A 27,871-nucleotide genomic window follows, 5' to 3' on the forward strand; every position below is an offset into this window, starting at 1 on the left:
CAGGAGAATTGCCTGAATCCGGGAGGCGGAGGTTGCAGTGAGCCGAGATCGCGCCATTGCACTCCAGCCTGGGTAACAAGAGCGAAACTCCGTCTCAAAAAAAAAAAAAAAAAAAAAAAAGTAAGAACACATCCTTTCTTAATAAAGCAAATGACACCTACCACACAGCAAACAGAATGAGCACAGAGCCCACTTTCACATGGGTCCTGATGGTCCGCAAATCATGCCTACCCCCCAGATAAACTCTGTAGTCCATTGCCAGTGCTGATATTTGTGCAGCTCTATTTACCTAAACATTTCTGTGAACTCTGCCCTGTAAAAAGTGGCTAACAGCATTTTATCAGAGAGTAGACTCAACTTGGCCTCAGAATGGGAAGCCTGTTGCTGTCTCAAAGACTCTTTCAGCTACTCCTGAATGCACAGGTCATGATTTATCATCAGGTAAGAATGTGTTCAGAAAGGAAGGATAATTTTACATATTTACCATTTTCAAACAAGACTTATGATATGGTGAATGGAAATCTCTAAATAATAGCAAAGATGACTGATAGAGATTACTCTTGAGGGCGTCTGTGAGCTTCATGAAGAGAAGTATGATATAGGAGAAAATCTGAACTAACCAAGTCCAGAGTTTACTTTCTGAGTTTCTGTTTTGTGGTAACTGAATCTCAGGTAACACCCACATTGCTTTGTTGTAGCCCCAGAAGGCACTGTTTTACTGAGTAGGTAATTGTCATCATGTCTGTAGGTGTACGAATAGGTATTAAAGTGTTTAATGATAATTTCATTTTCTTAGAGTTCTATGTAATTCTCCATAATCTTACTGGTTTTTTTTTTTTTTTTGAGACGGAATTTCGCTCTTGTTACCCAGGCTGGAGTGCAATGGCGCGATCTCGGCTCACTGCAACCTCCGCCTCCTGGGCTCAGGCAATTCTCCTGCCTCAGCCTCCTGAGTAGCTGGGATTACAGGCACGTGCCACCATGCCCAGCTAATTTTTTGTATCTTTAGTAGAGACGGGGTTTCACCATGTTGACCAGGATGGTCTCGATCTCTTGACCTCGTGATCCACCCGCCTCAGCCTCCCAAAGTGCTGGGATTACAGGCTTGAGCCACCGCGCCCGGCTAATCTTACTGTTTTAATATTTACATGAAGAAAAGTTCATTAAGCCTAAGGTAAACATGAATCAAATCCTTCCCTTTGATTTAGTAAAGTGCTTTGATTTAGTAAAGTTAGCATTATGAAGAGACTGTGCTAGTGGTCATTTTGATATCATCTGGTTTAACATGTTGGTAAACCCATCCCATGACAACTTTGAGCTGCCTTTGATGTTTTTCTTGACATTAGAATTCAGCAGTTATATTTTATGGATTGTGTTTGTGTGACAAGGTTTTTTGTTGTGGTTTCATTTTGTTTTTGTTTTTGAGATAAGGTCTCACTGTTGCCTAGGCTGAAGCGCAGTTTTGGTTGTTTCAAAAACATTTTTGAGTATATCTGCTTTCTCTTCTTCCAACATATAATCAACACTCCTGTATGTTGTTATATTTAATGATGAATAAGTGGATTTGTCTCTTATCCAGTGCTCACAGTTACAGGTTCAACAAAGTTCACTCTAAGACTAAAACACAGTCATTAGAGTTTTTCCTTTAGTCTTGAGTATTTATTAGAAGCCACCACTACTGCTTCTTAGTGAACTAAGACAGGTGAGAACAGTTGTCTTCCTTTCCTTTCATAGCGTTAGTCATTTCTGAGATGCTTCCCTGAGGAATGTAGAGGGAGGAGCAGGGGAAGAAATTTGCTGTCAGACCCACTCCAGGTTGAGTGTACTAGACCTTTTGAGACAACTGTGCTAGAGCAGGACTTACACATCCTGTCCTGAGTCTAATGTTGATTCAGAGCATGACTCAGCGATCCCTAATATGGAGGCCAAAGGTAGAATGGCTCATGGCAGCTCTCCCCTGAAACATTGTAATAGAATCTTTCACTATAATGTTGACACATCTTCTAACTGCCAAAGACATGTGCAAGATTGGCTATCCTAGAAATTTTAGGCCTGGGCAAATCTTTTGCCCAAAAACTTGGCCTTAAATCCTTATCTTGATGTTACTTGACTTAAGCCATTGGCTAATGGCATAAAAAAAATGTGCATCCTGTTTCAAAATAGGACTAATTAAAAAGAAGATAAAATCAATCAGTAATGTGAAAGAATAATTATTATGGAAACGGTATGAATTTAGGAAACCAAACACTAACAAATTAAAAATAAATTAGAAACTCATTCAGTTGTGATGGTGGATATGTATTATTAGGCATTTGTCAAAACCCATAAAATGTATAACACAAAGGGTGAGCCCTAGTGTAAATTATGGACTTTATTTAATAATAATATATCAATATTGGCTCACCAATTGTTTATAGTTGTACCACAGTAATGATGCTAGTTGCTAATAGTAGGAAAACCTGTGTTTGGGGGTAGAGATAAAGGGGTATATGGGAACTCTTCATACTTTCTAATCAATTTTTCTGTAAACCTTAAACTACTGTAGAAAATAAAGTCTATTAACAAAACAGAGAAAAACAATTTATATATAAAATATGTATCTAATGTATATTATTGTTGCTGCCTCAAAAAGCCTAAATTCAAAAAGGAATAAATGTTGAGACATTTAAAAAATACTTTTAAATATGGAAGAATAATACACATACAGGGAGGTATTTAAGTCATAAACATAGAGTTTTATGAATAATCACAAAGTGAACACACCCATGTAACCACCACTTAGGGCAAGAAATAAAATGTTATCAGCACCTCAGAAGCCCACTTTTTAGAAGCATTTAACACTATTAATTTTGTCTGCTTTTGAAATTAATAAAACAGAATCATATAGTGTGTACTATTTGTGTGTCTGGCTTCTTTTGCTTCACATTGTATTTATGAGATTCATTCATGTTGTCATATGTAATTTATTTTTGTTGCTGTGAAGTTTTCTACTGTATGAATATATTACATTAAATTTATTATCTATTCTATGTTGTAAACCAAAAGCATCTGAGACAGTTCAAAATCAATTTAGAACGTTTACTTTGCCATGATTCAGGATGTGTGCCTGGGAAGTAGGTCTGTACCTTTCTCCAAAGATGATTTTGAGGGCATCAGTATTTTAAGGAGAAAGGGTGGATATGAGGGAAAGAGGAAGACATTTGTAAAAGATGTGGGTAGATAAGAGAGATAAATGGTTGCATTCTTTTGAGTCTTTGATCAGCCTTTGACCAAATAACAATTTACATGTAAGAGGAGGGTAGAGAAATAGTCACTCATTCATCTAGTGAATCTCCATTTTACATTAGAGGAAGCAGTCAGATAATGCATTTGTCTCAGGTGAGCCGAGGAATGACTTCCCTATTCTGCCCCACACCTGTGAAGATCAGCAATCAACATATATTATCAGGGTAAAATTCAACAGAACCATTTTAGGGTGAAGGTCTTAGGGCCCACAAGGAATTTCCTAGTGGGCAAAATGTGGAGAAGGTATGTAGCTTTTTTCTTCTTTTTTAAAATCTTTATAGCTATCTTTTTTAGGAATAAAATGGGAAGCATGTTTGCCTGATGCAGTTTACAGCTTGACTTTTCCCTTTGGCTTAGTGATTTGGATGTCTTGAAATTTAATTTTCTTTCACAATGTCGATGGCGTTTGAGTTGTTCCAGACTTTGACTATTAGGACGAATAATGCTAGAAACATTCTTGGACATGTCTTTTGTTGAACATATGCACAAAATTCTCACTGGATTTATACCCAGGTGTGTACTTACTGAATATTAGGGTACATGTATTAACTTTAGTAAATAATGCCAGATTTTCTACTATAGTTCCAGTTGCTCTACAGCCACATTAACACTTGTTATGGTTAATCTTTTTCGTTTTTGCCACTTTGGTGGGTGTGTAGTGGTATTTCTTTGTGGTTCCATTTATTTATTTATTTTGGGACTGAGTTTCACCCTGTCACCCAGGCTGGAGTGTAGTGGTGCAATCTCTGCTCACTGCAACCTCTGTCTCCCAGGTTCAAGCGATTCTTGTGCCTCAGCCTCCTGAATAGCTGGGATTATAGTCACCTGCCACCACACCCAGCTAATTTTTTATATTTTTAGTAGAGATGGGGTTTCATCATATTGGCCATGCTGGTCTCGAACTCCTGACCTCAAGTGATCCACTCACCTTGGCCTCCCAAAGTGCTGGGATTATAGGCATGAGCCACCATGCCTGGGTTTCTTTGTGGTTTTAACTTGAATTTGCCTGATTACTAATGAGGTTTCCTATATTTTCATACATTGGCCATCATTTGGATATTCTTTTTTGTGAAGTGCCTATTCAAGTCTCTTGGTCATTTTTAAATTGGGATTGTCTTTTCCTTATTCATTTCCTTTATCAGCTATATATGTGGTAAACATCTTCTCCCAGTCTGTGGCACTCATTTCAACTTTTAAAAATGTCTTCAATAAACAGAATTCATTTTTTTTTTTTTTTCGGAACAGACTCTCTGTCACCCAGGCTTGAGTGCAGTGGCATGATCTTGGCTCACTGCAACCTCTGCTTTCCTGGTTCAAGCAATGCTTCTACCTCAGCCTCCTGAGTAGCTGGGACTACAGGCATGTGCCATCACACCCTGCTAATTTTTTGTATTTTTAGTAGAGATGGGGTTTCACCATGTTAGCCAGGATGGTCTTGATCTCCTGACCTCATGATCTGCCTGCCTCGGCCTCTCAAGTGCTGAGATTACAGGCTTAAGCCATCTTGCCTGGCCACAGAACTCTTAATTGAAAAAAAAATTTTTAAAGATGAGATCTTGCTATGTTGCTCAGGCAGATCTCAAACTTCTGGCCTCAAGCAATCCTCCTTCCTTGGCCTTGCAAATCATTGTAATTACAGATGTGAGCCACTGTGCCTGGCCCGGAATTCTTAATTTTAATATGGTCCACTTAATCAATTCTTTAATGATCAGTGTGTTTTGTGTTTTACTTTAGAAATCCTTCCATTTCCCAGAGTCATAAAGATATTCTCTTGTATAAATCTCCTAAGAAGTTGTCACTTAAATTTGTTTTCACATTTGTATCTAAATCCTCGTGGAACTGATTTTTGTGTATGATGTGTGTGTGTGTGTGTGTGTGTGTATGTGTATAGGTCGTTTTGTTTTTTTCCATATGGCTATTCAATTGACCTACAACCATAATAAAAAGAATTCTTTCCCCATTTTTTGCAGTGCCACCATTATCACAAATGAAGACCCTATACATGCAAGGCTATGTTACTGGACTCTATTTGTTTCACTGCTGTTCATCTGTCTTTGCTCTAATTCCACACTGCCTAGGTATGAAGATATCTAGTAAAGCAAGTTAGTCCTCTTTGTTCTTTTTATTTTTTATTTTTGAGACAGAGTTTTGCTCTTGTTACCCAGGCTGGAGTGCAATGGAGCGATCTTGGCTCACCGCAACCTCTGCCTCCTGGGTTCAGGCAATTCTCCTGCCTCGGCCTCCTGAGTAGCTGGGATTATAAGCAGGCGCCACCATGCCCAGCTAATTTTTTGTATTTTTAGTAGAGACGGGGTTTTACCATGTTGACCATGGTCTCGATCTCTTGACCTCATGATCCACCCGCCTCGGCCTCCCAAAGTGCTGGGATTACAGGCGTGAGCCACCGCGCCCGGCCTGTTCTTTTTCAAGACATGTTGGCTGTTCTTGGGTCTTTGCATTTTAATTAAACTTTAGAGTCAGCTTGTCAACTGCATATATACGCAAACACACACACACACACACACCTGTTAAGAATTTTTAAAAATTGAAATGGCACAAAATCTATATATCAATTTCAGGAGAATCAACATCTTTTTTAAAATTTTTTATTTTCTTTTGAAACGAAGTCTCACTCTTGTCACCCAGGCTGGAGTGCAGTGGTGTGATCTCCACTCACTGCAACCTTTGCCTCCTGGATTCAATCAATTCTCCTGCCTCTACTTCCTGAGTAGCTGGGATTATAGGCACCTGCCACCACATCTGACTAATTTTTGTATTTTTACTAGAGACAGGGTTTCACCATCTTGGCCAGGTGGGTCTTGAACTCCTGACCTCAAGTGATCTGCCCGCCTTGGTCACCCAAAGTGCTCGGATTACAGGTATGAGCCACTGCACTTTGCTGGAATCAACATCTGTAAAACATACAGTCTTCCAACTCATAAGCCATGTCTATGTCTCCATTTACTTGAGGTCTATAATTTTTTTTTTTTTTTTTTTTTGAGACGGAGTTTCGCTCTTGTTACCCAGGCTGGAGTGCAATGGCGCGATCTCGGCTCACCGCAACCTCCGCCTCCTGGGTTCAAGCAATTCTCCTGCCTCAGCCTCCCTAGTAGCTGGGACTACAGGCACGCGCCACCATGCCCAGCTCATTCTTTGTATTTTTAGTAGAGACGGGGTTTCACCATGTTGACCAGGACGGTCTCGATCTCTTGACCTCGTGATCCACCTACCTCGGCCTCCCAAAGTGCTGGGATTACAGGCTTGAGCCACCGCGCCCAGCCAGAGGTCTATAATTTTTTGTAATAATGTGTTAGTGTTTTATTTTATAGTTTATATGCTTATAAACATATATTTTACATTTTAATGTTTACAGTTTATATGCTTATATGTTTTATATACATAGTTTTTATGTTTTATAGTTTATGGTTCATAGTTTTCTGAGTAGAGGTTTTATGTCTTTCCTAACTATTCCATGTTTTTGATGCTATTGGAAACAAGGTCATTTGAAATTTTATTTTCTGTTAAAGTTTAATAGATTTTTTTTTACTATACTGACATTGTATGTAGTAAACTTGCTATACTCATATATTAATTTGAATAATTTATTTGTATGTTATTTCAGATTTTTTATATACTCAATCATATCTCCTACAAATAATGAGTTTTATTTTTTCCTTTCCAATTCTTATTGTGTATCTTTATCTTACCTTATTATACTTTGTAGGAGTTTCAGTAAAATGATAAACAGATATAATAATAACTAGCATCCTTATTACTCTCAAGTTTAGGGGGAAAATTGTAAACATTTCATTATTACATTTATCACAGATATTTTGATTAAATCCTTTATTATATAAAGAAATTCCTTTTAATTACTAATTTGCTTTTTTAAAAAAACATGAATGAATGTTGAGCTTTATTAGTGCTTTTTATTAACCATCTATTTGGATAGTCATATAACTTTCAAATTTTTTATTCTGCTAATATGTTAATAATCAAATATTAAAGCCAGCCTTGCACTCCTGTAAGAAACCCAGTTTGGTCATTTTTTTATACATTAGAGATTTGGCTAGTTTTTTTGTTTAGGAATAAAAAATGTTAAGATCCTAATTCCTTAAGTGCAAAGCTGATAAAGTACAGAAAAAGATTTTGTGGATTTAAGGATTTCTTTGTAATATATTTAGCAATATCAGGGTTCACATGTACAGTAAATAAGATGAGTCTTCCAGGAAACTTTTCTAAAAGCATTCTGAGTTCCCCTTGTTTCGAACCAGAGCTTACCATCTAGATTTCTTAAAATAAAATCAATTGTGGTCTAGGTACAGAAGCATTAGGAAAATGGATTGCTATTTCTAGCTTTTGTTTGCATATTAGATTCACTTTAATGCAGTAAAGCCAGCAATTGAGACAAGCAATTAATAAAAATACAAATTAAATTTATGTCCATGATAGCTTCCTGAATGTAAAGAACTACTTGCAAAAATGAAACTTCATTTAAACTGGGGTAAGGTTCATCCAGGCTCTCAGCAGGGTGAGACCACCTGGAAAAGCTGGACTTGAGTCTGAAAATTTATGCCATGTCCTTTGAGCCTTCCCATTTGTGTCTGGATAATGAGCCTTCTGAATCTCTTTTCTTCTATACCTCTGAATAAACATATAACTTTCAAATTTTTGGATATTGGGATATCCTTATTAGGATAAACATGGAAGAAGTAACACTGAGCCATACCATGATATGAGAGCTGCCCAGAGCTACTTGACAAATTGGCTCCCTACAGATCTCGGAAATCTGTCAGGCTTGTCAAAACATAGAAATGGTCTAGATTCACTCACTTATCAAGAACAAGCAATAGACAAGTTACTCTAAGTCTCAGAGGATTTCTGAGAGGAAGATGAGTCAAGAATTAATCATTTGTGTTTTCCAAATCTTGTTCAATCATTAGCCGTGAACAGCTTGGTTTTCTCTTCTTGAGGATAACTGGTATAGAATATGGCTGGAGGAGGGTATGTTTCCCCTTTACTTCCATGTCTTCTTATTCCAACTCTTTGAAATATCCTAGTGGACAGTGACTCCAGGAGGTATAGATGTAGTCTTTTATTCATGGTATATGCCACAAATAATACAAGTGTGCAGCAACCAAGATTTTCTTTGTTTTAAAAATCTGTATCTGTAAAGAAGTGCTCCTTTAATATAAGAGGAATAAGGAGAGAAGTGGTTGGGCTCTCCATAAATATCACAATAAAATCTTAAGTATGTTTTAAAAACCAGCGCTCCAAAGCTTCAGACAATGAGATGATGGCTAGCAGACCACATACTCCTACTCATGGTCAAGGATGGGGGTGTCATGGTGCTCTTTGCAGAACAGCATGAAATGCAGCCATACCTGGTTTTGTTGTATGAACTAGGAGCAATAATACTAGGAAGAAAAATGACCAGACTACATGTGTATGAATCTTTACAAAACAGACACACACACACACACACACACACACACACACACACACACACACCCTTTAGAAAGCAAATATTTGTTGAATATTGAAGAAACATTTAAAATAAATAAGGCTGGACATGGTGGTTCACGTCTGTAATCTCAGCACTTTGGGAGGCTAAAGAGAAAATATCACTTGAGACCAGGAGTTTGAAACCAACCTAGACAACATAGTGAGATCCCAAAAATTTTAAAAATTAGGCCGGGCACGGCTCAAGCCTGTAATCCCAGCACTTTGGGATTACTCAAGCCTGTAATCCCAGCTCCTCTTATATTAAAGGAGCACTTCTTTACAGATACAGATTTTTAAAACAAAGAAAATCTTGGTTGCTGCACACCTGTATTATTTGTGGCATATACCATGAATAAAAGACTACATCTATACCTCCTGGAGTCACTGTTCACTAGGATATTTCAAAGAGTTGGAATAAGAAGACATGGAAGCAGAGGGGAAACATACCCTCCTCCAGCCATATTCTATACCAGTGAGATCCCAAAAATTTTAAAAATTAGGCCGGGCACGGTGGCTTAAGCCTGTAATCCCAGCACTTTGGGAGGCTGAGGCGGGTGGATCACGAGGTCAAGAGATCGAGACCATCCTGGTCAACATGGTGAAACCCCGTCTCTACTAAAAACACAAAAATTAGCTGGGCATGGTGGCGCGTGCCTGTAATCCCAGCTACTCAGGAGGCTGAGGCAGGAGAATTGCCTGAACCCAGGAGGCGGAGGCTGCGGTGAGCCGAGATCGCACCATTGCACTCCAGCCTGGGTAACAAGAGCGAAACTCCATCTCAAAAAAAAAAAATTTTTTTTTAATTAGCTGGCATGGTGGCATGCACCTATAGTCCCAGCTACATGGAGGGCTGAGGTGGGAGGATTGCTTGAGCCTGGGAGGTTGAGGCTGCAGTGAGCCATGATCGTGTCACTGCAGTCCTGTCTGGGTGAAAGAGTGAGACTCTCTCACAAACAAACAAACAAAAGAAAACAAAAACAAAAAATAAATCAGTTTACTGACCTTTCTTCTTAATATTTATTTATTTATTTATTTTTTTTTTTTTTTGAGACGGAGTTTCGCTCTTGTTACCCAGGCTGGAGTGCAATGGCGCGATCTCGGCTCACCGCAACCTCCGCCTCCTGGGCTCAGGCAATTCTCCTGCCTCAGCCTCCTAAGTAGCTGGGATTACAGGCATGCGCCACCACGCCCAGCTAGTTTTTTTGTATTTTTAGTAGAGACGGGGTTTCACATGTTGACCAGGATGGTCTCGATCTCTCGACCTCGTGATCCACCCGCCTCGGCCTCCCAAAGTGCTGGGATTACAGGCTTGAGCCACCGCGCCCGGCCTCTTCTTAATATTTATTTGTAGCCTACTCATTCTGTTATCTGCTATCATCCACTTGCAGGCACTAAAATTTTTAAAGGACATAGAAAAAAATTAAAATAGAAAACATTCTACTTTTTAATTTTTTTTCTATAAACCTGGAAAATATCACCTTAATTTTATTTTACCTATGAAACACCTTAGATCAGCTCATAGAACCATTGTGCCCCTGGAGCACAATTTGAGACATTTTGGCTAAATGAAAGAGATAAGAAAAGTCTCATCAAACAGCTCTCTCTTGTACTGCCCCATCTACCAGTCTCCATCCCTGGCTTCAAGGTAACCACCACCTCTACCACCATAACCTTCACCACCATTTTGTTGAATGTTACTATGTGCCAAGTTCTGTGTTAATTGCTTTATTTGCAGTATCACATTTAATGGAGTAGATATTATTACTCCATTTAATATATGAGGAAACATTTAGGGAGATTATCATCAATAGAGTTTATAAGGGCAGAGCTGAGATTTAAATCCAGGTATGTCTAACCAGTGTCCACTCCCTTAACTGCTACCCTGTGCTTTCTACTCTATGATCCAACAAGAGTAGAAAATACCACCTGTGATGTTTTACATGCCTGTCAATCAGTTCTTCAGAAGGTGTTTAAAAAACCTCTCAATCATAAATCTATTACTATATCACCCAAGGGAGATCTGTTTTCTGTAATCAGGTTTGTATATCTGTAGAATATATTTTACAAAGTTAGTTTTAACAGTTTTTAAAAATTTTTTGATTGGAAAGCAAAACGATTTTATCAAGATTATGGTGACAACAAAATACAACTCGAATACCATTTTTTTCATGAAGTCTTCCTTGACTCAACCTTTTCTGAACTCCCTTAGCACGTTCCTTGTGTATTCTTAGCACTTCATCTTCTGCTTGAACCCAAGAAAACCTGCTAAGCTTGTTGTTGGGGGATTGCAGATATAGAGATCAAAGACACAGTTCCTGCTCTCAAACAGCTCATGATAAATATGTATTATGACACCTACAGGGTACCATGGAATAGGAAAGGCATCTAACTCTAGCCAGAATACTCTGAGGGGAAGAATAAAAGGAGAATGTGGACCATTGGGAAGCAAGTGAGAGGGAGTGGCGATTTTGATGCAAGATCTTAATCTTGAGATAGGAGTAGACATTAGCCAGGTGATGAAAGCATGTGTGTATGTGTGTGCGTGTGCGCACACACACGCGTGCACATGCATATACGTGTCTGTGCCTTCCAGGCAGAAGGAAGTAGCAAGATGATAAGGAGAGGAGCTTGGTCCACTCTGGAAATTTTAAGTACATAATTCAGTAAAGCTGGTATGCAGGATGAGTGGCAGGGAGTGGCACAAGATGAAGCTGGAAAGATATGAGTGATTTGGTAAGGAGTTTGGATTTATCCTAAAGAGAACTGACAGTCATTGGAAGATTTTAATATCTCTAAAAAGATCATTCTAGCAGCAATGTAGAGAGAATTGATGGTCATGGGAAATGGGATGGTATAGCAAAAGTGGCAGAAAAATCCAGAAGTTAGGAGACCAGTCAGGAGCTATTGTAGGCAGGCCGGCCAGCCTGAGTTTGAACAGCAACAGTGATGTTGAAGAGGAGTGAGAGACAGGACATGTTTAGACAAATAAAATAGAGAAATGAAGCAAATAAAATAGTAACCTCAATTTTTCAGATAAAAAAATTAAACTTATTTACCCTGTTATGTTATCCCTGAAAGGATTCACATTTCTCTACTTTTTTCAGAAGTTGTACAGGTATACAGTACAGTTTGCAGAATTAATAAAATTAGAATTTGTTTTTTAACTTTTATTTTAATTGACAAACAATAATTGTATATATTTATGGGGTACAATGTGATGTTTTGATACTTGTATATATTGTGGAATGAAAATCAGTATTCTTTGTATACCACCCAACATGTATTTACTTCTTGCTACAGTATCTTACTTGTTTTCCTGACACTGAAGTTATGGTTGGTTTCCACAAACTTTATTTACTTTCACTCTTATTTCCTGGCTACACAGACTAAAAATTATACTACCTTTCACAGAAGAACTGGGTAAGGGGGAGGAAAGACAAAGCTGTTAAAACCCACCCCATTGTGAACAAAAGGCACCCCTTGTTTTTTTTTGAGATGCCGTCTCACTCTGTTGCCAGGCTGGAGTGCAGTGGCGCAATCTCGGCTCACTACAACCTCCACCTCCCAGATTCAAACGATTCTCCTGCCTCAGCCTTCTGAGTAGCTGGGACTACAGGAGTGTGCCACCAGCTAATTTTTGTATTTTTAGTAGAGACGGGGTTTCACTATGTTGGCCAGGATGGTCTTGATCTCTTGACCTTGTGATCTGCCCGCCTTGGCCTCCCAAAGTGCTGGGATTACAGGTGAGCCACCCTACCCGACTAGAAGCACCACTTTCAAATATTGCCAATATCATCAACTGGAAAGGAACCACAAGTTTCGTGTATGTTTCTACACTGATAAAAGTAATCTTCCTTGGTCAAATGACAGAATAATACAAAGCAGTGATAAAAAATAATTAGAAAACTACAGCTGAAAGGTTTATATTAGATTTGAGGAATAGTTTTCCCCTTACAGAAGCTGTTCCACATTGTTATCTGTTGCACCAAAAATATTCTTCCCTGGAGATTTTTTAAAATTATGATTATATATATACAAAATAAAATTTACCACTTTAACCATTTTTTCTTTTTTTTTTGAGATGGAGTTTCACTCTTGTTACCCAGGCTGGACTGTAATGGCGCGATCTCGGCTCACCGCAACCTCCACCTCCTGGGTTCAGGTGATTCTCCTGCCTCAGCCTCCTGAGTAGCTGGGATTACAGGCACGCGCCACCATGCCCAGCTAATTTTTTTATTTTTAGTAGAGATGGGGTTTTACCATGTTGACCAGGATGGTCTTTATCTCTTGACCTTGTGATCCACCCACCTCGGCCTCCCAAAGTGCTGGGATTACAGGCTTGAGCCACCGCGCCCGGCAACCATTTTTAAGTGTACTGTTTTGTGGTATTAAGTACATTCACATTGTTGTGCAACCATCAGCACCATCCATCTTCAGAACTTTTTATCATCCCAAACTGAAGCTCTATACCTATTACACAATAATTCTTAATTCCCTCCTGTTCTCAGTACCTAGTAACCACTATTTCACTTTGTCTCTATCGATTTGTTCCTCTAAGTGCCTTATATAAGTACATATTTATCTTTTTGTGTCTGGCTTATTTCACTTAGTATAATATTTTCAAGTTTCATCCACGTTGTAGCATATATCAGAATTTCATTCCTTTTTAAGGCTGAATAATATTCTGTGATATGTATATATCACATTTTGTTTATCTATTCATCTGCTGATGGACATTTGGGTTATTGCCACCTTTTGATTACTGTGAATAATGCCACTATAAATGAAGTATACAAATATCTGTTTAAATCCCTGCTTTAATTCTTCAGGTACAACCCCAGAAATGCTGAATCATAAGGTAATTCTATGTTTAATTTTTTGAGGAGCCACCATACTGTTTTCCACAGAGGCTATACCATTTCACATTCCCGCCAGCAATGCAAGAAATTTTTTGAAAAGTGAAATGTGCCTGGAGGTTTTGTAATTGCTTCTCCCGTAACTCACTCATTCCTTACCGTGCCAAAAAAATTATTAGCTATATTGCTTGTACTGACTGTATTTAGTCTGTCTTATTGTCATCCATTTTTGTTTAGAAAAGGGTAAATTCAGTGCATAGTTTCTATCAGTAATTCGAAGGGCACAGTGAAAGGTCTGCTGTTTGTTATATTCACCAGCTTCTCTCTGTTAGACTGCTACAGCATCACTTCCACTTCTTACCCTGTTTGGGATGCTCACTTTTTGAGTTACTGATTAAATAATTAATGCATTCATTCTGAAATTCACCCATTCAAAATATTTATTGAGCACAAACTCCATGCATCCAGTGTTAATAAAGGCAGGGGGATGAGTTCCAGAAGATGGTAGTACAAGTAAGAAAAATAACTTGGAGGCCGGGCGCGGTGGCTCAAGGCTGTAATTCCAGCACTTTGGGAGGCCGAGGTGGGTGGATAACGAGGTCAAGAGATCAAGATCAACCTGGTCAACACGGTGAAACCTGTCTCTACCAAAAATACAAAAAATTAGCTGGGCATGGTGGCGCATGCCTGTAGTCCCAGCTACTCAGGAGGCTGAGGGAGGAGAATTGCCTGAACCCAGGAGGCGGAGGTTGCGGTGAGCCGAGATCACGCCATTGCACTCCAGCCTGGGTAACAAGAGTGAAACTCTGTCTCAAAAAAAAAAAAAAAAAAAAAAAAGAAAAAGAAAAAAGAAAAATAACTTAGAGTATGCCCTGCAATGGCAAGAGGTGGTTAATGGGAGTTAGCCTAAAACCCTGGGCTTGCAAGGGTCGAATTAGGATAATGTGGGAGTTCTGCAAAGAGGAAAGAAAGGTCACTGAAGAAAAAAAAAAAATCTTCTGTGTGCTAGTTTTCCCCAAAGCTGGCTCTGGTTTAATCAATGTGATAAATACTGGTATCCATTTGTAAACTCCTAAAGAATATATTTACTTTTCCATCTACAGCACCTAATACATCTTTCATCATATTATCATAACGGTTATTTCTATAGAGAATTTTACCTATAACTTAACACTCTAGTGGGAAGTGGTAATTTTAGGTGTACCAAAATGACCCAACCTGGAATTGTAGAAACTATCTCAGAGCTAGGAAAAGATCACTTTTCTCTTCACAATTTATAGATGAGAAAACTGAATTGAACCCACCAAAGTCAATACAGCTCGTTAGTTCTTAGTGACAGGGTCAGCAAATAACTCAGATGCTTTGACCCAGGCCTACCCCTTTTTGCAGGCATTATTTCCAAGAGAATGAAAGAATTGGAGAAAATTGTTGTAAACATCAATGAGTGTCATTTGTATTCACTAAAACTTGTATTCAAACAAAAATTCCAAAAGACTTCCCCATTTTCCTCAATTTAAACTGACAACCCATGATTATCTCATGTTTAGCACAGATTTAAGCAACCTTCACAGTTTGTGACCACAGCCCATTTCATTCCCAATTGACTCCATACAGCAACAAAACTCATCAAAGAAAAGATTTGGAATGAGAAAAAAAAAAAAACCAAATAAGTAAGGTCTGTGGCTTTACCCATCCAAAGTTTCACCTACTGTGAAATGGCTTATCTAATTTACAAGGTATAATCAAGTTTAACCTGATCATTATAATATTCCACCAGTGCTAAGAAAGTACACATGTATCTGTAATGCACGCTTACACCTGTATCAAACACGAAATCTTGAACTTCCATAATCCTTTTAATTCAATTGTGTCAAAAGGCCTTAAGAACATGAAGGATACATTTCTCATTAAGAAAGAAATCATGACTTTGTCAGAATTTAGCTCAAATAAGTGTGCCCAGGATTCCTGGTGTTTGAGCTGATGCATAGACCTCAAAACACAGGTCAAATCTGCAGAATAACTTTAGTATGGAGTGAACAAGACTAGTAGTCAGTAGTTTGTTATGAAAAACTTCATTTTGGAACACTAGTTTTTGTTCTGCTTAAGGGCAAAAACATGTAGTAAATACAGCTCTCTTCCCTCCCTTCCTTCCCTACTGCCTCTACCTCCTTAATCCTTCCCTCTCCTCGTGCATAATTCTTGGCAGAAAACATTTGAACACTCATGACAACTGACTTCAGTTACGAACATAGTGGTACAAGAAAGCTTCCTGTAATCTCAGTATGAGCAGTTATTGATTGGAAGCTGAGAGTTTTGTAAGACTTGCCTTGAGAACTGCTAATTAGTCTGCAAATGTTTAATTTCAGCTTCGTAAGAATTCTCATTAGTCCATGTAATTCTTACCTGTAGTGGTTCAAACCTGTGATAACATGCTATTTTTCACCCATCAAAATCAACTCACTATAGGTACTGGCTTACTGCATCTACTGTGTAATATGCCAGAATTTCTCTTTCTCACATTTGATTTGGGGACTTAGTCCCATTCTGAGCATGAAGGAATTTTATCTAGATTGTGGGGAGCAATAAAACTGATTCTTCTCAACTATAAAACTGAGATACTGGTGGGTAAATGTGATTGACTGATTCATTCCAAAAATTAGTGACTGAAAATAAACTGCTATCCTTGCAGACAATTATTGAAATAGAACAAAGTCAGCTCTACATTTCTTCAAAACCTATGGGAGACAGCGCTGAGTGAAAATAACACATACAGGTAAAACTGCTTTTTTTAAAAAAAGAGAGACATCTTGCAAAAGATTCAAACTCATTCTTTTCAGGGCAACTTAAATGCATAAGCTTTATGCTAATTATTGTTACATTAAAGATCTGGCAGCTTTACAAAAATCCTAAACTTGTACGTGCAGGTTTGAAATCTCTATTTCAATGCCCCAGAGTTAGACTAGGAAAACATTTCAGATAATATCAACCTGTAGTAATGCTTTTTTTTTTTTTTTTTTTTTAACCTATGGGTACCTTATAATTTATAGTTTCAAAGGAATTTGCTTAACAAATGTGGACGTGATTAGTTGCCTGGCCTCCAAAACCCAAAACTGTATTCTTTGGTATCATGGAATGCTGTTTGCCAAATGACAGGCCTCCAAAAGCCTGAGAAGACCATCTTTGCTGATGGGTGTTATTCTTGTGCTTAGTATTAATTCCCTTCACATCAGACCTTCAGCAACACAGAAGTGTGTTTTCAATATCCAGCATTCACAGAAGGATGTAGATTCATGTCATACCAGAGCAGAAGAAAGAGAGTAAACAGCAAAATGGAGATGGATTAAGCCATCATTCTCATGTAGCAGGGAGTGTTGGGGAACAACAGTTTAAATAACCCTTCTCTTGATTACAATAATAATAAAAGAAAGATTTGAAGGTGGCTGTAAGAAGAGGACAACTTGACTCAGAGGTAGATACTTAAATCAAGTGAAAAATAGCTGCTTGATAGATGCTATAACAACCAGAGTGGAACATAAGGGGAAACTTTGTGGGGTGAAATAGTTTGGAAAGCTTTGAGTTAAAAGTTTATGTTGTTGAAGAAAAAGTATTATATGTCTTAATCTTGTGCTAATAAAGCCTAAATAGCTGGGTGAAATCTTAGAGAACTATGTCAGAGTGAATGATTTTTTATTCCATACTTCTTTTCCAGTATCGTATCTGTAAGAAAGACATATTTTTAGTATCGAAAAGTAATATCACTTGCCAATTGAGGATCACCAACATCATCATTAAAATTTATACATTATTTACTGGTAGCCACAGATGTATCATGGAGGTGACGAGTGATATTGCTGTCACTGACAAGTGGTATAATTTACACACAGTATGGGGGATATGAGCTCTTGACACAATCTTGGAGGTGGAAGAGAGGATCCATGAAGAGGTGCCTTTGCTCAAGCCACCTCCCCCATCTTTGATCATCTCTCTCCACCTGGTCCTCACTGAGACTTGTGGGGCTCTGCATTCAGTGGCTTTGATGCTGCTCCTAAAGGTTGATGGTGTTAATGTAATGTTACCTTGCCTTTGGGAGTGGAGACTTAGTGTTTTCTTCTGACTGGTAGAGTAGTGGGAAAGGGATTAAATTTCATTCTAGCTCTCAGCTCCTGAAGTGAGCCAGAAAATTTCTGGATAGGCTAAATTCACAGATTTTCTCGGTAGTATCCTAAAATATGTTCTTTTAATTCCTTATATTCCTGGTACCATTAGACACCCTTGCTCCCCAATCTAAAAAACATCACCAAGAAGAAATCTTTTATACTCTCAAGACTGAAACAGTAATGAGAGGCAAGAGTAAAAAAACTGAGCCGACTTGTTTGTCGGCACTTTAAACAGATTTCAATACTGTGAAATTATCTTGGGGGTTGTTTTCTCAAACTTCAAGGTGGTTAAAGATGATTAAAAGACATACTCTCTTGCTTAAGGATTTGCTGACATCTAATGCCTTTTTCTCCTCCAAATAAATGCAGGGGTGACATTTCTGAGTTCATAAAGAATCTAAGAAGAATGTGGCCCTGAGCAGTACTTTTATTCCCATTACCTTTTAAGAATCTAACTCCTATTTCACTATCCCTCACCCTCCACCCACTTGCCCTACCTTCTCCCTCACCATTATTAATCTAACCTGAATCACTCTATTCTTCTCCAAGGGAACACACCCAGTAATAACAGTGAATCATAGACATTATTGCCTCTCTAGTCTCTAATGGATTTGACAAAATGCCAGGTCTGGGAAAATAAAAGGACAGGAAATTCAGGTGAAGGGAACTTTTTAGGTTCTTGTTTAGTACATTGTCCTGAATATTAGTTATCAGATACATTTTCTAGCTGCCTGGTGATGGAAAGGTTTCACTGTGTTGATAATACTGATCTTCCCTGTATCTCAATGTTCTAAGTAACCATCCTATACAGTGAAGCAATCTCTCTGGCATGCCTAACAGCTATGTCAAGGGCCCTTTTATCTTGAAGTTGAAAATACAACCCTCTCTTGCATATCTTGGCTAAAGAATACTATATAGTTAACCCATAAAGGTCATTGTTTGGTAACAAAGTCTCTGCAAGTGCAGCCATTACACATTATGGAATTCCATATGAGATCTTTTAGGTAACAGATTAAAAAAAAATAGAAATATTTGTCAATTATTCTCAAAGGGAAATTTATGAAATTGCAGGGCACTAAAACATCACCTTAGCATGGACCGGTCTATAACATGCAACTTGAATTCATGGTAAGAGAAACCCAGAGAAAAGTTTTTTAAGGGCATTTTCAACTTAGGTACAAATGTCGTAAGAAACGTTGAAAGTCAGCTGGGCGGGTGGCTCAAGCCTGTAATCCCAGCACTTTGGGAGGCCGAGGCGGGTGGATCATGAGGTCAAGAGATCGAGACCATCCTGGTCAACATGGTGAAACCCCGTCTCTACTAAAAATACCAAAAAAATTAGCTGGGCGTGGTGGCCACTGCCTGTAATCCCAGCTACTCAGGAGGCTGAGGCAGGAGAATTGCTTGAACCCAGGAGGCAGAGGTTGCGGTGAGTCGAGATCGTGCCATTGCACTCCAGCCTGTGTAACAAGAGCGAAACTCCGTCTCAAAAAAAAAAAAAAAAAAAAGAAAGGTTGAAAGTCAGCTAAGAGAATTGGGCAGATTTTCTTGTGTTATAAATTTGCATTAATTTGTTATAAATTTGTATTGTTTGCTTAATTTGTCCTAATGAACATTATAAATCAACTGAATCGTGAATTTTACACAATTCCTCACCCAAGTGGATTTTAATCCTAGTTTCAGCAGTGTATATTTGTTTGTTTCTTTAAAAAAATCTGTGGATACTAGTTATGTCCACATGACACACAAATTTTTGTCAATAAAGAAAAGTGTATGGGAATATAATTTAGGTTACCTTGAGATTATTGTTAAGATTTTAAAAATAATACTAAAGCTGAGAATTTTAAAAATAAAATGAAAATTTTAATTGTGGCTAAAAGGTAGGTGTGTGTGTGTGTGTGCATGTGTGTGTAGGCAGAAAGAGACTGAGAAAGAGAAACTATTCACTATTCTTGCCACTAGAAAAGAATTTTTAAAAAACCTCATAAGGATTTTAGGTCTATATCATCATCCCACCAACAATAATTACAGACAAGAACGAAGTATTTTACCACTCCCTGATGAGTAACAAAGTAGCCAGCAGTAGCCTTGGGTACTGAAGAAATTTTAAAACACATGGAAAGCCTGACTTAAGTTGATATTAATTACTATTATTATCGGATTCTATTGCTTAAATTGTTCTCTACGGTAGGGTAAGGAGTCTTTGCTTCCTGGCTCCCTGGGCCAGTATTTTTTCCTGCCTGAAAACTTTCATATGAAACGTAAAATGTCCGGTGTCAGAAACACAGAAGTCTCCACAGGCTAATAGATTTCAAGTTCTATTACATGGAACTAAGTCTGGAAATGTCTTATGTCAAAGTCTAAGACATGGAAATGTATGCTATGCTTTATCTAAAAGTACAGTTAAAAGTACAGGGGCTATTAAAAAAAAGTACAGGGGCTATATCTCAGATCTCTAACATGAAACTGAGAGGAAACTGCGTTTAAATTCGTTATGTGAAAAGATTAAGTGAAATAAAACTTACGTAGAGGGAGGTAATTCAGTTCTAACAATGCATGAAAGCCTGAGATGTAGGTCAACAAATGCACATTTCCGCAACACAGGTTTTTCTGAGTATTTGTTCTGAAGTTCTTTGAAAATTTGGCCAAACAATCCCATTTTAAGATACCAGTTCACATAATAAGCAAGTCAGAACACTTGCAAGGCAAGATGTTGTTTTCCTTTATACAGCCAGCAAAAAACACAGCTCTCAGCTTAGGTTGTAATGATAAAAGGATTTGGGAGCAGCTGATTTTAGCGACTCATAAAAACAACCCGCCCTTATGCCCGGAGGTATAAAGAATATGCAGAGTCTGCATTGTGCTTCTAGTGGCAGGACAAATCATTCTTTTTTTTTTTTTTTTTTAGATTAACTGATGCCAATGGATGAGTAAAGGGAGAAATAAATTGTACAGACTAAGATCTTCAGCTTGGTGAGGTAACATCTTTATCACAAAATCATGAGTTCTGTCTTCCATTTTGTAAATTCCATGGGGTTAACTTATGTAATTTAAAAAAATTTTAGCAGTGGTATATTATTAATTATATGTGAGGCTCTACATTCTCTGCTGTTTATGGTTTAAATTGTGTGGGATCTTACAGATCACAGCATCTTTTAAAAATATATGTGCTTTTTTTTTGGCGAGGGAGATAAATGAAGGCGTGAAAGCTAAGTGGAGACACATTCCTTTACGTCAATTAGGAAACGGTGAATACACTTGCATATATAAAGTAACTACCGAGTGTTTCCTAGATACCTAACTCTGTGGTAGTTGCCTCTTACTAGTTCTCATTTAACCCACCAATCCCCTATGAACAGACGAAGCAGCTGAGGCACAGAATCACCTCATTAAGGAGCACAGTGCCAGCATCTGAACGCAGACAATGTGACTCTAACGCCTACGTCCCTCATCGTGGCTTCAGTTCGTCCTCGGGCTCTGTATTTAGTGCAGCTGACTGCTTAAGGCTCAGGTAACTCCCTTCTGGCCACTTCTAAGCCATGACTGTCACACGGTACGAATAGCCAAGGGACGATATACACGTTTAAAATGGCCATTCAAGAAGAGGACGGAAAACGCTGGCCTCTGGAAAGTCCCCACGTCCACGTGACTCAGAAGTGACTCAACGCTTTCCCTAAACCCAGCGCTCCACCCGACGCGGTCAACTTTGCCGCCGCGTAGCCACAGAAACTCGCCACGCTGGAAGCCGCGGGGGCGGGGGGCGGACTTTCTGGACGGAGGGAGGACGCCGCTGCCCGGCGGTCGGCGAGGGCCCCGTCGGTCGCAAACCCCTGAATTTTGGACCGACATCATTTCACGTAGGGATTGTTCTGCCTCCTGCTTTGCGCCACAACAAATTTCCTTGGGCTAAATGTTCCCTCACATTTGAGTAGAAGATTTGAGGTCACCCTAGGGAGCCTGAGTACTGGGGTACAGAAACAAGTTTTTTTGTTTACAAAAAAAAAAAAAAAAAAAAAAACAAAACAAAACCAAAACCTAGCAACGCGACCGCCGAGTTTGCGGCAGCCGAAAAGCGAGGAGCTCCGCTGAAGGGCCGGGACTCTCGGACAGATTTCTAGTATGTCTTACTCTGAACAGGCTGGAAACCAACGCTGCTCTTCTGTGGTCTCTGCCTCGGGGGAGTCCACAAGCTGTAATCTAACGGACGGGCAGCCGCGCAGCTTCCGGCCGCGCCACGTCGGATGCGGTGAGCGGGGAGAGGACACCGGCCCGAGCCAGGGAATGGAGGCGGCGGGCGGCGGCGCGGGGGCGCGCTTCCAGGCGCACTTCACAGACGCACAAAAACAAGGAAGCCGGACGGAGGGCGGTTATAAAAAGGCCAGGGAAGCCAGGAACAGAAGCGCGCCCCCCTCAGGATCGCTTGGTCCTTCCGAAGCTCAGCCTCGCCCGCCCGTTAAGCCCTGATGCCGATCACGGCCGCGCGCGCTCGCGCGCACTCCCGCGGCTCTCGGGCGCTGGGCGGGGACAGCCGCGCGCGCTGGTTAATTCTGCCAATCACGTGTGTCGGCCGCCTATCGCGTGGCCAAGCCCCGCCCCACCCGCCCACTGGCGGAGGCGCGCGCGCAGACCCGCCGCTCTGAGTCGCTGAGTGAGCGCGGCGCCTCCCGCGTCAGTCAATCTGGCCAATTGCGCGTCTTTTCCGCCTCTCGCAGTGCTCCGCCCTGCTACGGGATCGATTTACCGCCGCTGCCGCGCGCGCTTTTTGCTCTCGCTGGGGATGGCGGAGGGAGGTACCCTTCTGAGGGGAATGGGGTTACCTGAGACCTGGACTTCCTTGGGAGGCTGCTGTGGAGTCGAGTGGAACTCCCTTTCCGGGTCGGGGGAACTGAACCTAACCTCATGCCTGGAGCCTCCGGGGATCTAGTGGGCTTTCTGCGGCGGGGGAAGGAGGGGCTCCCGCCTCTGGTTTGCCCCGCACGAGTTTGTGCCTCTGTTGGAGGAAGTCGTTTCAGTGCACTCTCCTTTTCAGTGCCTATTCCCTGCTTAAACTCAAAGGCTGCGGATGGGCGTAACGGCATCTCCGTTGTGTTTTTTTTATGCCTCGGGCAGGTAGAGTACGGGTTTTAGTCACAGCTTTTAGAATTCAGGATGGGTGATAACACAGGTCCTGTTATTGTTTTTGAGTCAAGGTTTTGGCTATATCTCCTTGAATTGTGAAGCTGTCTTAATAAAGAATTCCCGATTTTCTTTTCTTTTTTTTTTTTTTTTTGAGACGGAGTTTCGCTCTTGTTACCCAGGCTGGAGTGCAATGGCGTGATCTCGGCTCACCGCAACCTCCGCCTCCTGGGCTCAGGCAATTCTCCTGCCTCAGCCTCCTGAGTAGCTGGGATTACAGGCACGCGCCACCATGCCCAGCTAATTTTTTGTATTTTTAGTAGAGACGGGGTTTCACCATGTTGACCGGGATGGTCTCGATCTCTCGACCTCGTGATCCACCCACTTCGGCCTCCCAAAGTGTTGGGATTACAGGCATGAGCCACTGCGCCCGGCCGAATTCCTGATTTTCTAAAGCTGTTATTTTCTCCTCCTCCCAAGGCAGAATTTGAATGTTTTTTGGTAGATGAAAAGAAAACAGGGAGCGTCGTGACTATGAGATCCTAGCTGATTGATGTGTCATGAAAAAACTAGTAGTCCCTATGTGGGAAGGTGAATGGAAAACTGCAAAAAGAACAAGAATGAATTATAAAGTAAAATTTGAGCAAGTATCTGTCTTACTTGCAGATGCTTTGTACACAAAATAGTCTGATAAAAATTGACTATATAGAGAGGTGTGGTTTTGATGTTCATTTTATAATTTTTCTTTTTTAGAGAAAAACCAAGATTTCATTTTCAAGATGGAAAGTCCATCAGACTCAGCTGCGGTTTTACCTCACACTCCTCAGGTCTCTGCAATTCCATCATCTCCCTATACAAGTAGTTCACGAAAACAAGTATGAAAATTTTCGTTCTTCCAGTGGATCCGTTCTGTGTTTCTAGGTATTGTGGCAGTGGTCATTTAAATTCTACTAAAGATTGTTAATTAACATAATGTGGCCGGGCGCGGTGGCTCAAGCCTGTAATCCCAGCACTTTGGGAGGCCGAGGCGGGTGGATCACAAGGTCGAAAGATCGAGACCATCCTGGTCAACATGGTGAAACCCCGTCTCTACTAAAAATACAAAAAAATTAGCTGGGCATGGTGGCGCGTGCCTGTAATCCCAGCTACTCAGGAGGCTGAGGCAGGAGAATTGCCTGAACCCAGGAGGCGGAGGTTGCGGTGAGCCGAGATCGCGCCATTGTACTCCAGCCTGGGTAACAAGAGCGAAACTCCGTCTCAAAAAAAAAAAAAAAAAAAAAAAAAAACATAATGTGTAGCCTAAATAAGTAGACGTTTTATTAAATAATGTTATGGTTTTCTTCTAAGTTAACATATATGAGGCCGGGTGCTGTGGCTCAAGCCTGTAATCCCAGCGCTTTGGGAGGCTGAGGCGGGTGGATCACGAGGTCAACAGATTGAGACCATCCTGGTCAACATGGTGAAACCCCGTCTCTACTAAAAATACAAAAAATTAGCTGGGCGTGGTGGCGCGTGCCCGTAGTCCCAGCTACTCAGGAGGCTGAGGCAGGAGAATTGCCTGAACCCAGGAGGCTAAGGTTGTGGTGAGCCGAGATCGCGCCATTGCACTCCAGCCTGGGTAACAAGAGTGAAACTCCGTCTCAAAACAAAACAAACAAACAAAAACCCATATATGATACCCACTAGCCTCCCGCTGTGTTTTCCTCTTGAATTAATTCATTTCAGTTAGTTTCAGATTAGGTTATTACAACACTGCAAATTGAGAAAGTTTGAATCTGTGCAGTATTATTATGAAGGTCTTTAGTGACAGGGTCTAGGTCGTTTCCTTACTCTGTAATTCTGAAGCACCTGGATTACTGTCAGGCATGTGCTTGTTATTGAACAAATGCTTGATGACTGGGACAAACCTCTCAACACTTTTAGAAATGTGTTGATCTTGCTGAAGTAAAAAAAGAATAAAACAAATGGAGTTTCCAGAAATTAAAGACATTTTGCGATGCCTTCTTTAGATATGGAGACATAAAGCCATCTAGTGGTGTCTAGCATAGAAATGTAAGGCCTTTATTTCTGGTAGATTTTTTTTTTTTTTTTTTTTTGAGATGGAATTTCGCTCTTGTTACCCAGGCTGGAGTGCAATGGCGCGATCTCGGCTCACCACAACCTCCGCCTCCTGGGTTCAGGCAATTCTCCTGCCTCAGCCTCCTGAGTAGCTGGGATTACAGGCACGAGCCACCATGCCCAGCTAATTTTTTGTATTTTTAGTAGAGACAGGGTTTCACCATGTCGACCAGGATGGTCTCGAACTCTCGACCTCGTGATCCACCCGCCTCGGCCTCCCAAAGTGCTGGGATTACAGGCTTGAGCCACCGCGCCCGGCCAAGAATGTTCTTCTTGATTAATATTTTTAGTGTTTTATGCTCTTTACAGCCTATGAGTGCAACACTTAGAGAAAGATTAAGGAAATCAAGATCTTCATTTAATTCCTGTTACAATGTGGTGAAACGTCTTAAAGTAGAGAATGAAGAAAATGATCAGACCTTTTCAGGGAAACCAGCATCTTCCACAGAGGAAAACTGTTTGGAATTTCAAGAAAGTTTTAAATACATAGACAGTGAATTTGAAGAAAATAGTTTGAAGAATCTCAGTGTCTGTGAATCTCAGTCGCTTAATTCTGGGTCATGCAGTGCTCTCCAAAATGAGCTTGTGAATGAGAATCTTCCTAAACAAAGATTAAGCGATGAAAAAGCCAAATTGATGAAGCAGGTTCAGGAAAAAGAAGACCTTCTTCGGAGGCTAAAACTAGTCAAAATGTATAGATCAAAGGTGAGAAGAATTTGAGGACCATTGCATAATTTTTATTTTTACATAAATTGCAGGAAAGTAATTCCAAAAATAGAAAGTAAGAGCTTTTTTTTCTCTTTTAAAGCATAATAAGCAATAAGCCAAACATTCAAAAACCTGGCTTCCAACAGCTTTAATTCAACTCCAGATTTAGAGTAGAAAAGGCCCATAGACACCAGGTAAAACTTAAAAGAATCTCAGCTCTTATTTAATATGCAGTTAAGCTTTTCTCTGTAGTTTCTAGCTTGCAGGACTATAAGTATTAAATGTTAGATGAAAGTACGATGGGAACAGAAGGGAAAGCTGACAGTGAATTAGTAAAACTAAAAATGAGCTGTAGAGTACAATAAAAGGTATTTTTAGTAATCATCTTGTGTCCCCCCCCAAATAATTAATGTGATTCAGCCATTTTATTTGAGAAAACAAATGTATATTAAGCTTTAGATTTCAACTCAGATAGGTTGAATTAAATAGAACTTGGAAGAAGATAACCTTTATTACCTGAAAAATTTATATATATGCAATAGCTCATTTTCCCCCAACTATGTGTTTAATAAATGATGGGATAGAGTATCTCATTTGTTATCTTAAATTTTTAGAGTTTTTAAAAAATAAAATTATTGGAATGTTGAAAAAATTTATTTATTCATTCATTCCTTCATTTATACTTTTTTTAGAGACATGGTCTCTGTTGCCCAGGCTGGAGTGCAGTGGTACAGTCATAGCTTATTGCAGCCTTGAACTCCTGGGCTCAAGTGATCCTCTCGCCTCAACCTCCCTAGTAGCTGGGACTATAGGCATGTGCTGTGACACATGGCTAAAAAAAAAAAAACTTTTCTGTAGAGATAAGAGTCTTGCTATTTTGCGCAAGCTAGTCTTGAACTCCTAGGCTCAAGCAGTCCTCCCACCTTGGCCTCCCAGAGTGCTGGGATCACAGATGTGAGCCACCCACGCCCAGCCTAAAAAAATACTTTGAACTTGAATGTTGTAATTTTAAAGAGCAGTTTTAGATCCACAGCAAAATTGAGTGGAAAGTACAGTATAGTATCATTTTTTAAAAAGTATGGTTGTAATAGAGTAGATTTTTCCCTGTATTGTTGCTTCTTGACATAGTTTTGGCCTTATTTAATGATTTGATTTTTCCCTTATCATAAGGATGGCTCAGAGCTTGAACCAACAAAATAGCCCTAGAACTTGCGTGGCATTGTAACCATCCTACTTTTTCCTAGATGGAATTCCCATTCATCTCCATGTATGTTAGCCTTTAAACCTGCACCTCCCACTGATTAACTTTAAGTTGAACTAGCATGACTAGTTATTGACATACATACATGTTTTGTTTTGTTTTTTTTCTGTTTCAGAATGATCTGTCTCAGTTACAGTTGTTAATAAAGAAGTGGAGAAGCTGTAGCCAACTGTTGCTTTATGAGTTGCAGTCAGCTGTGTCTGAAGAGAACAAGAAACTAAGCCTTACTCAATTGATAGACCACTATGGGTTAGATGATAAACTGCTACACTACAACAGAAGTGAAGAAGAATTTATAGATGTTTAATTCTTGATATTTGCTCTAGAATATCTTTGATAATGACAACTTAATTAAAAGATACTTACGCATTTTAAAAGGCAGATAGAAACCATTAGGGCTCAGAGGAAGGTATTCCGATGCACATCAGTTAGGGGCACTCTAATATATAAATTATAAACTAAGTTCTAAAAGGAAAATTAGTATTTTGGATAGATTTGCCAAAGAAAAACTGACATTTAAATAATGTTTAAAAAGTTATTTGGGCAGTTCTGGAAACTAGTTTTAATACATTTGTTTTGTTGTGGCAAAAAGTTTTATTTTAAATGTCAAATATTGTCCAGTCTGATGAATGTCTAAAGTTTAAAAATTTCTGCCTCCTAAGTTTATGCACCTTGTTTCCATCCATTTACCATATATTTTCATCTAAAAATCTAGCAGGTAATTAAACTCATATGTCCCAAACTGTATTCTTCCCTGTCTCTTCAAATTTGTTTCTCATATTCATCATTTAGTGAAACAATCATCTGTTTCTTACAAAACTACATTTCCTTATCTCCCACCCACATCAAGTTTTCATGGCATATAA

At 39.6% G+C, this 27,871-nt stretch overlaps 2 protein-coding genes across 12 annotated transcripts in view; one reads left to right on the forward strand and one right to left on the reverse strand.

Annotated features, from left to right (window-relative positions):
* COL17A1 (collagen type XVII alpha 1 chain) overlaps positions 1-22,004 on the reverse strand; it is a 94,431-nt gene extending 72,427 nt beyond the window's left edge. The window contains exon 1 of the mRNA XM_039464997.2: positions 21,932-22,004. The gene's annotated coding sequence lies outside the window, so the exon portion shown is untranslated. The remainder of the gene's footprint in view (positions 1-21,931) is intronic.
* On the forward strand, positions 371-27,752 carry SFR1 (SWI5 dependent homologous recombination repair protein 1). 11 transcript variants are annotated; one of them, XM_074382829.1, is made up of 5 exons: positions 371-441; positions 20,712-20,781; positions 23,672-23,793; positions 25,346-25,741; positions 27,121-27,752. In XM_074382829.1, exons 3-5 carry the CDS (start codon positions 23,698-23,700, stop codon positions 27,310-27,312), a joined length of 684 nt encoding a protein of 227 aa, XP_074238930.1. In that variant the 5' UTR covers positions 371-441; positions 20,712-20,781; positions 23,672-23,697; the 3' UTR covers positions 27,313-27,752. The 11 variants fall into 11 exon arrangements, with proteins under 11 accessions (XP_074238930.1, XP_074238934.1, XP_074238931.1 ...); XM_074382833.1 differs by having other exon boundaries at positions 23,672-23,745; XM_074382830.1 differs by lacking the exon at positions 371-441 and having other exon boundaries at positions 20,703-20,781.
* Positions 27,753-27,871: the final 119 nt, after the last annotated feature.

The sequence above is a fragment of the Saimiri boliviensis genome, chromosome 12 (genome assembly GCF_048565385.1).
Source record: "Saimiri boliviensis isolate mSaiBol1 chromosome 12, mSaiBol1.pri, whole genome shotgun sequence".
Taxonomy (NCBI): domain Eukaryota; kingdom Metazoa; phylum Chordata; class Mammalia; order Primates; family Cebidae; genus Saimiri; species Saimiri boliviensis.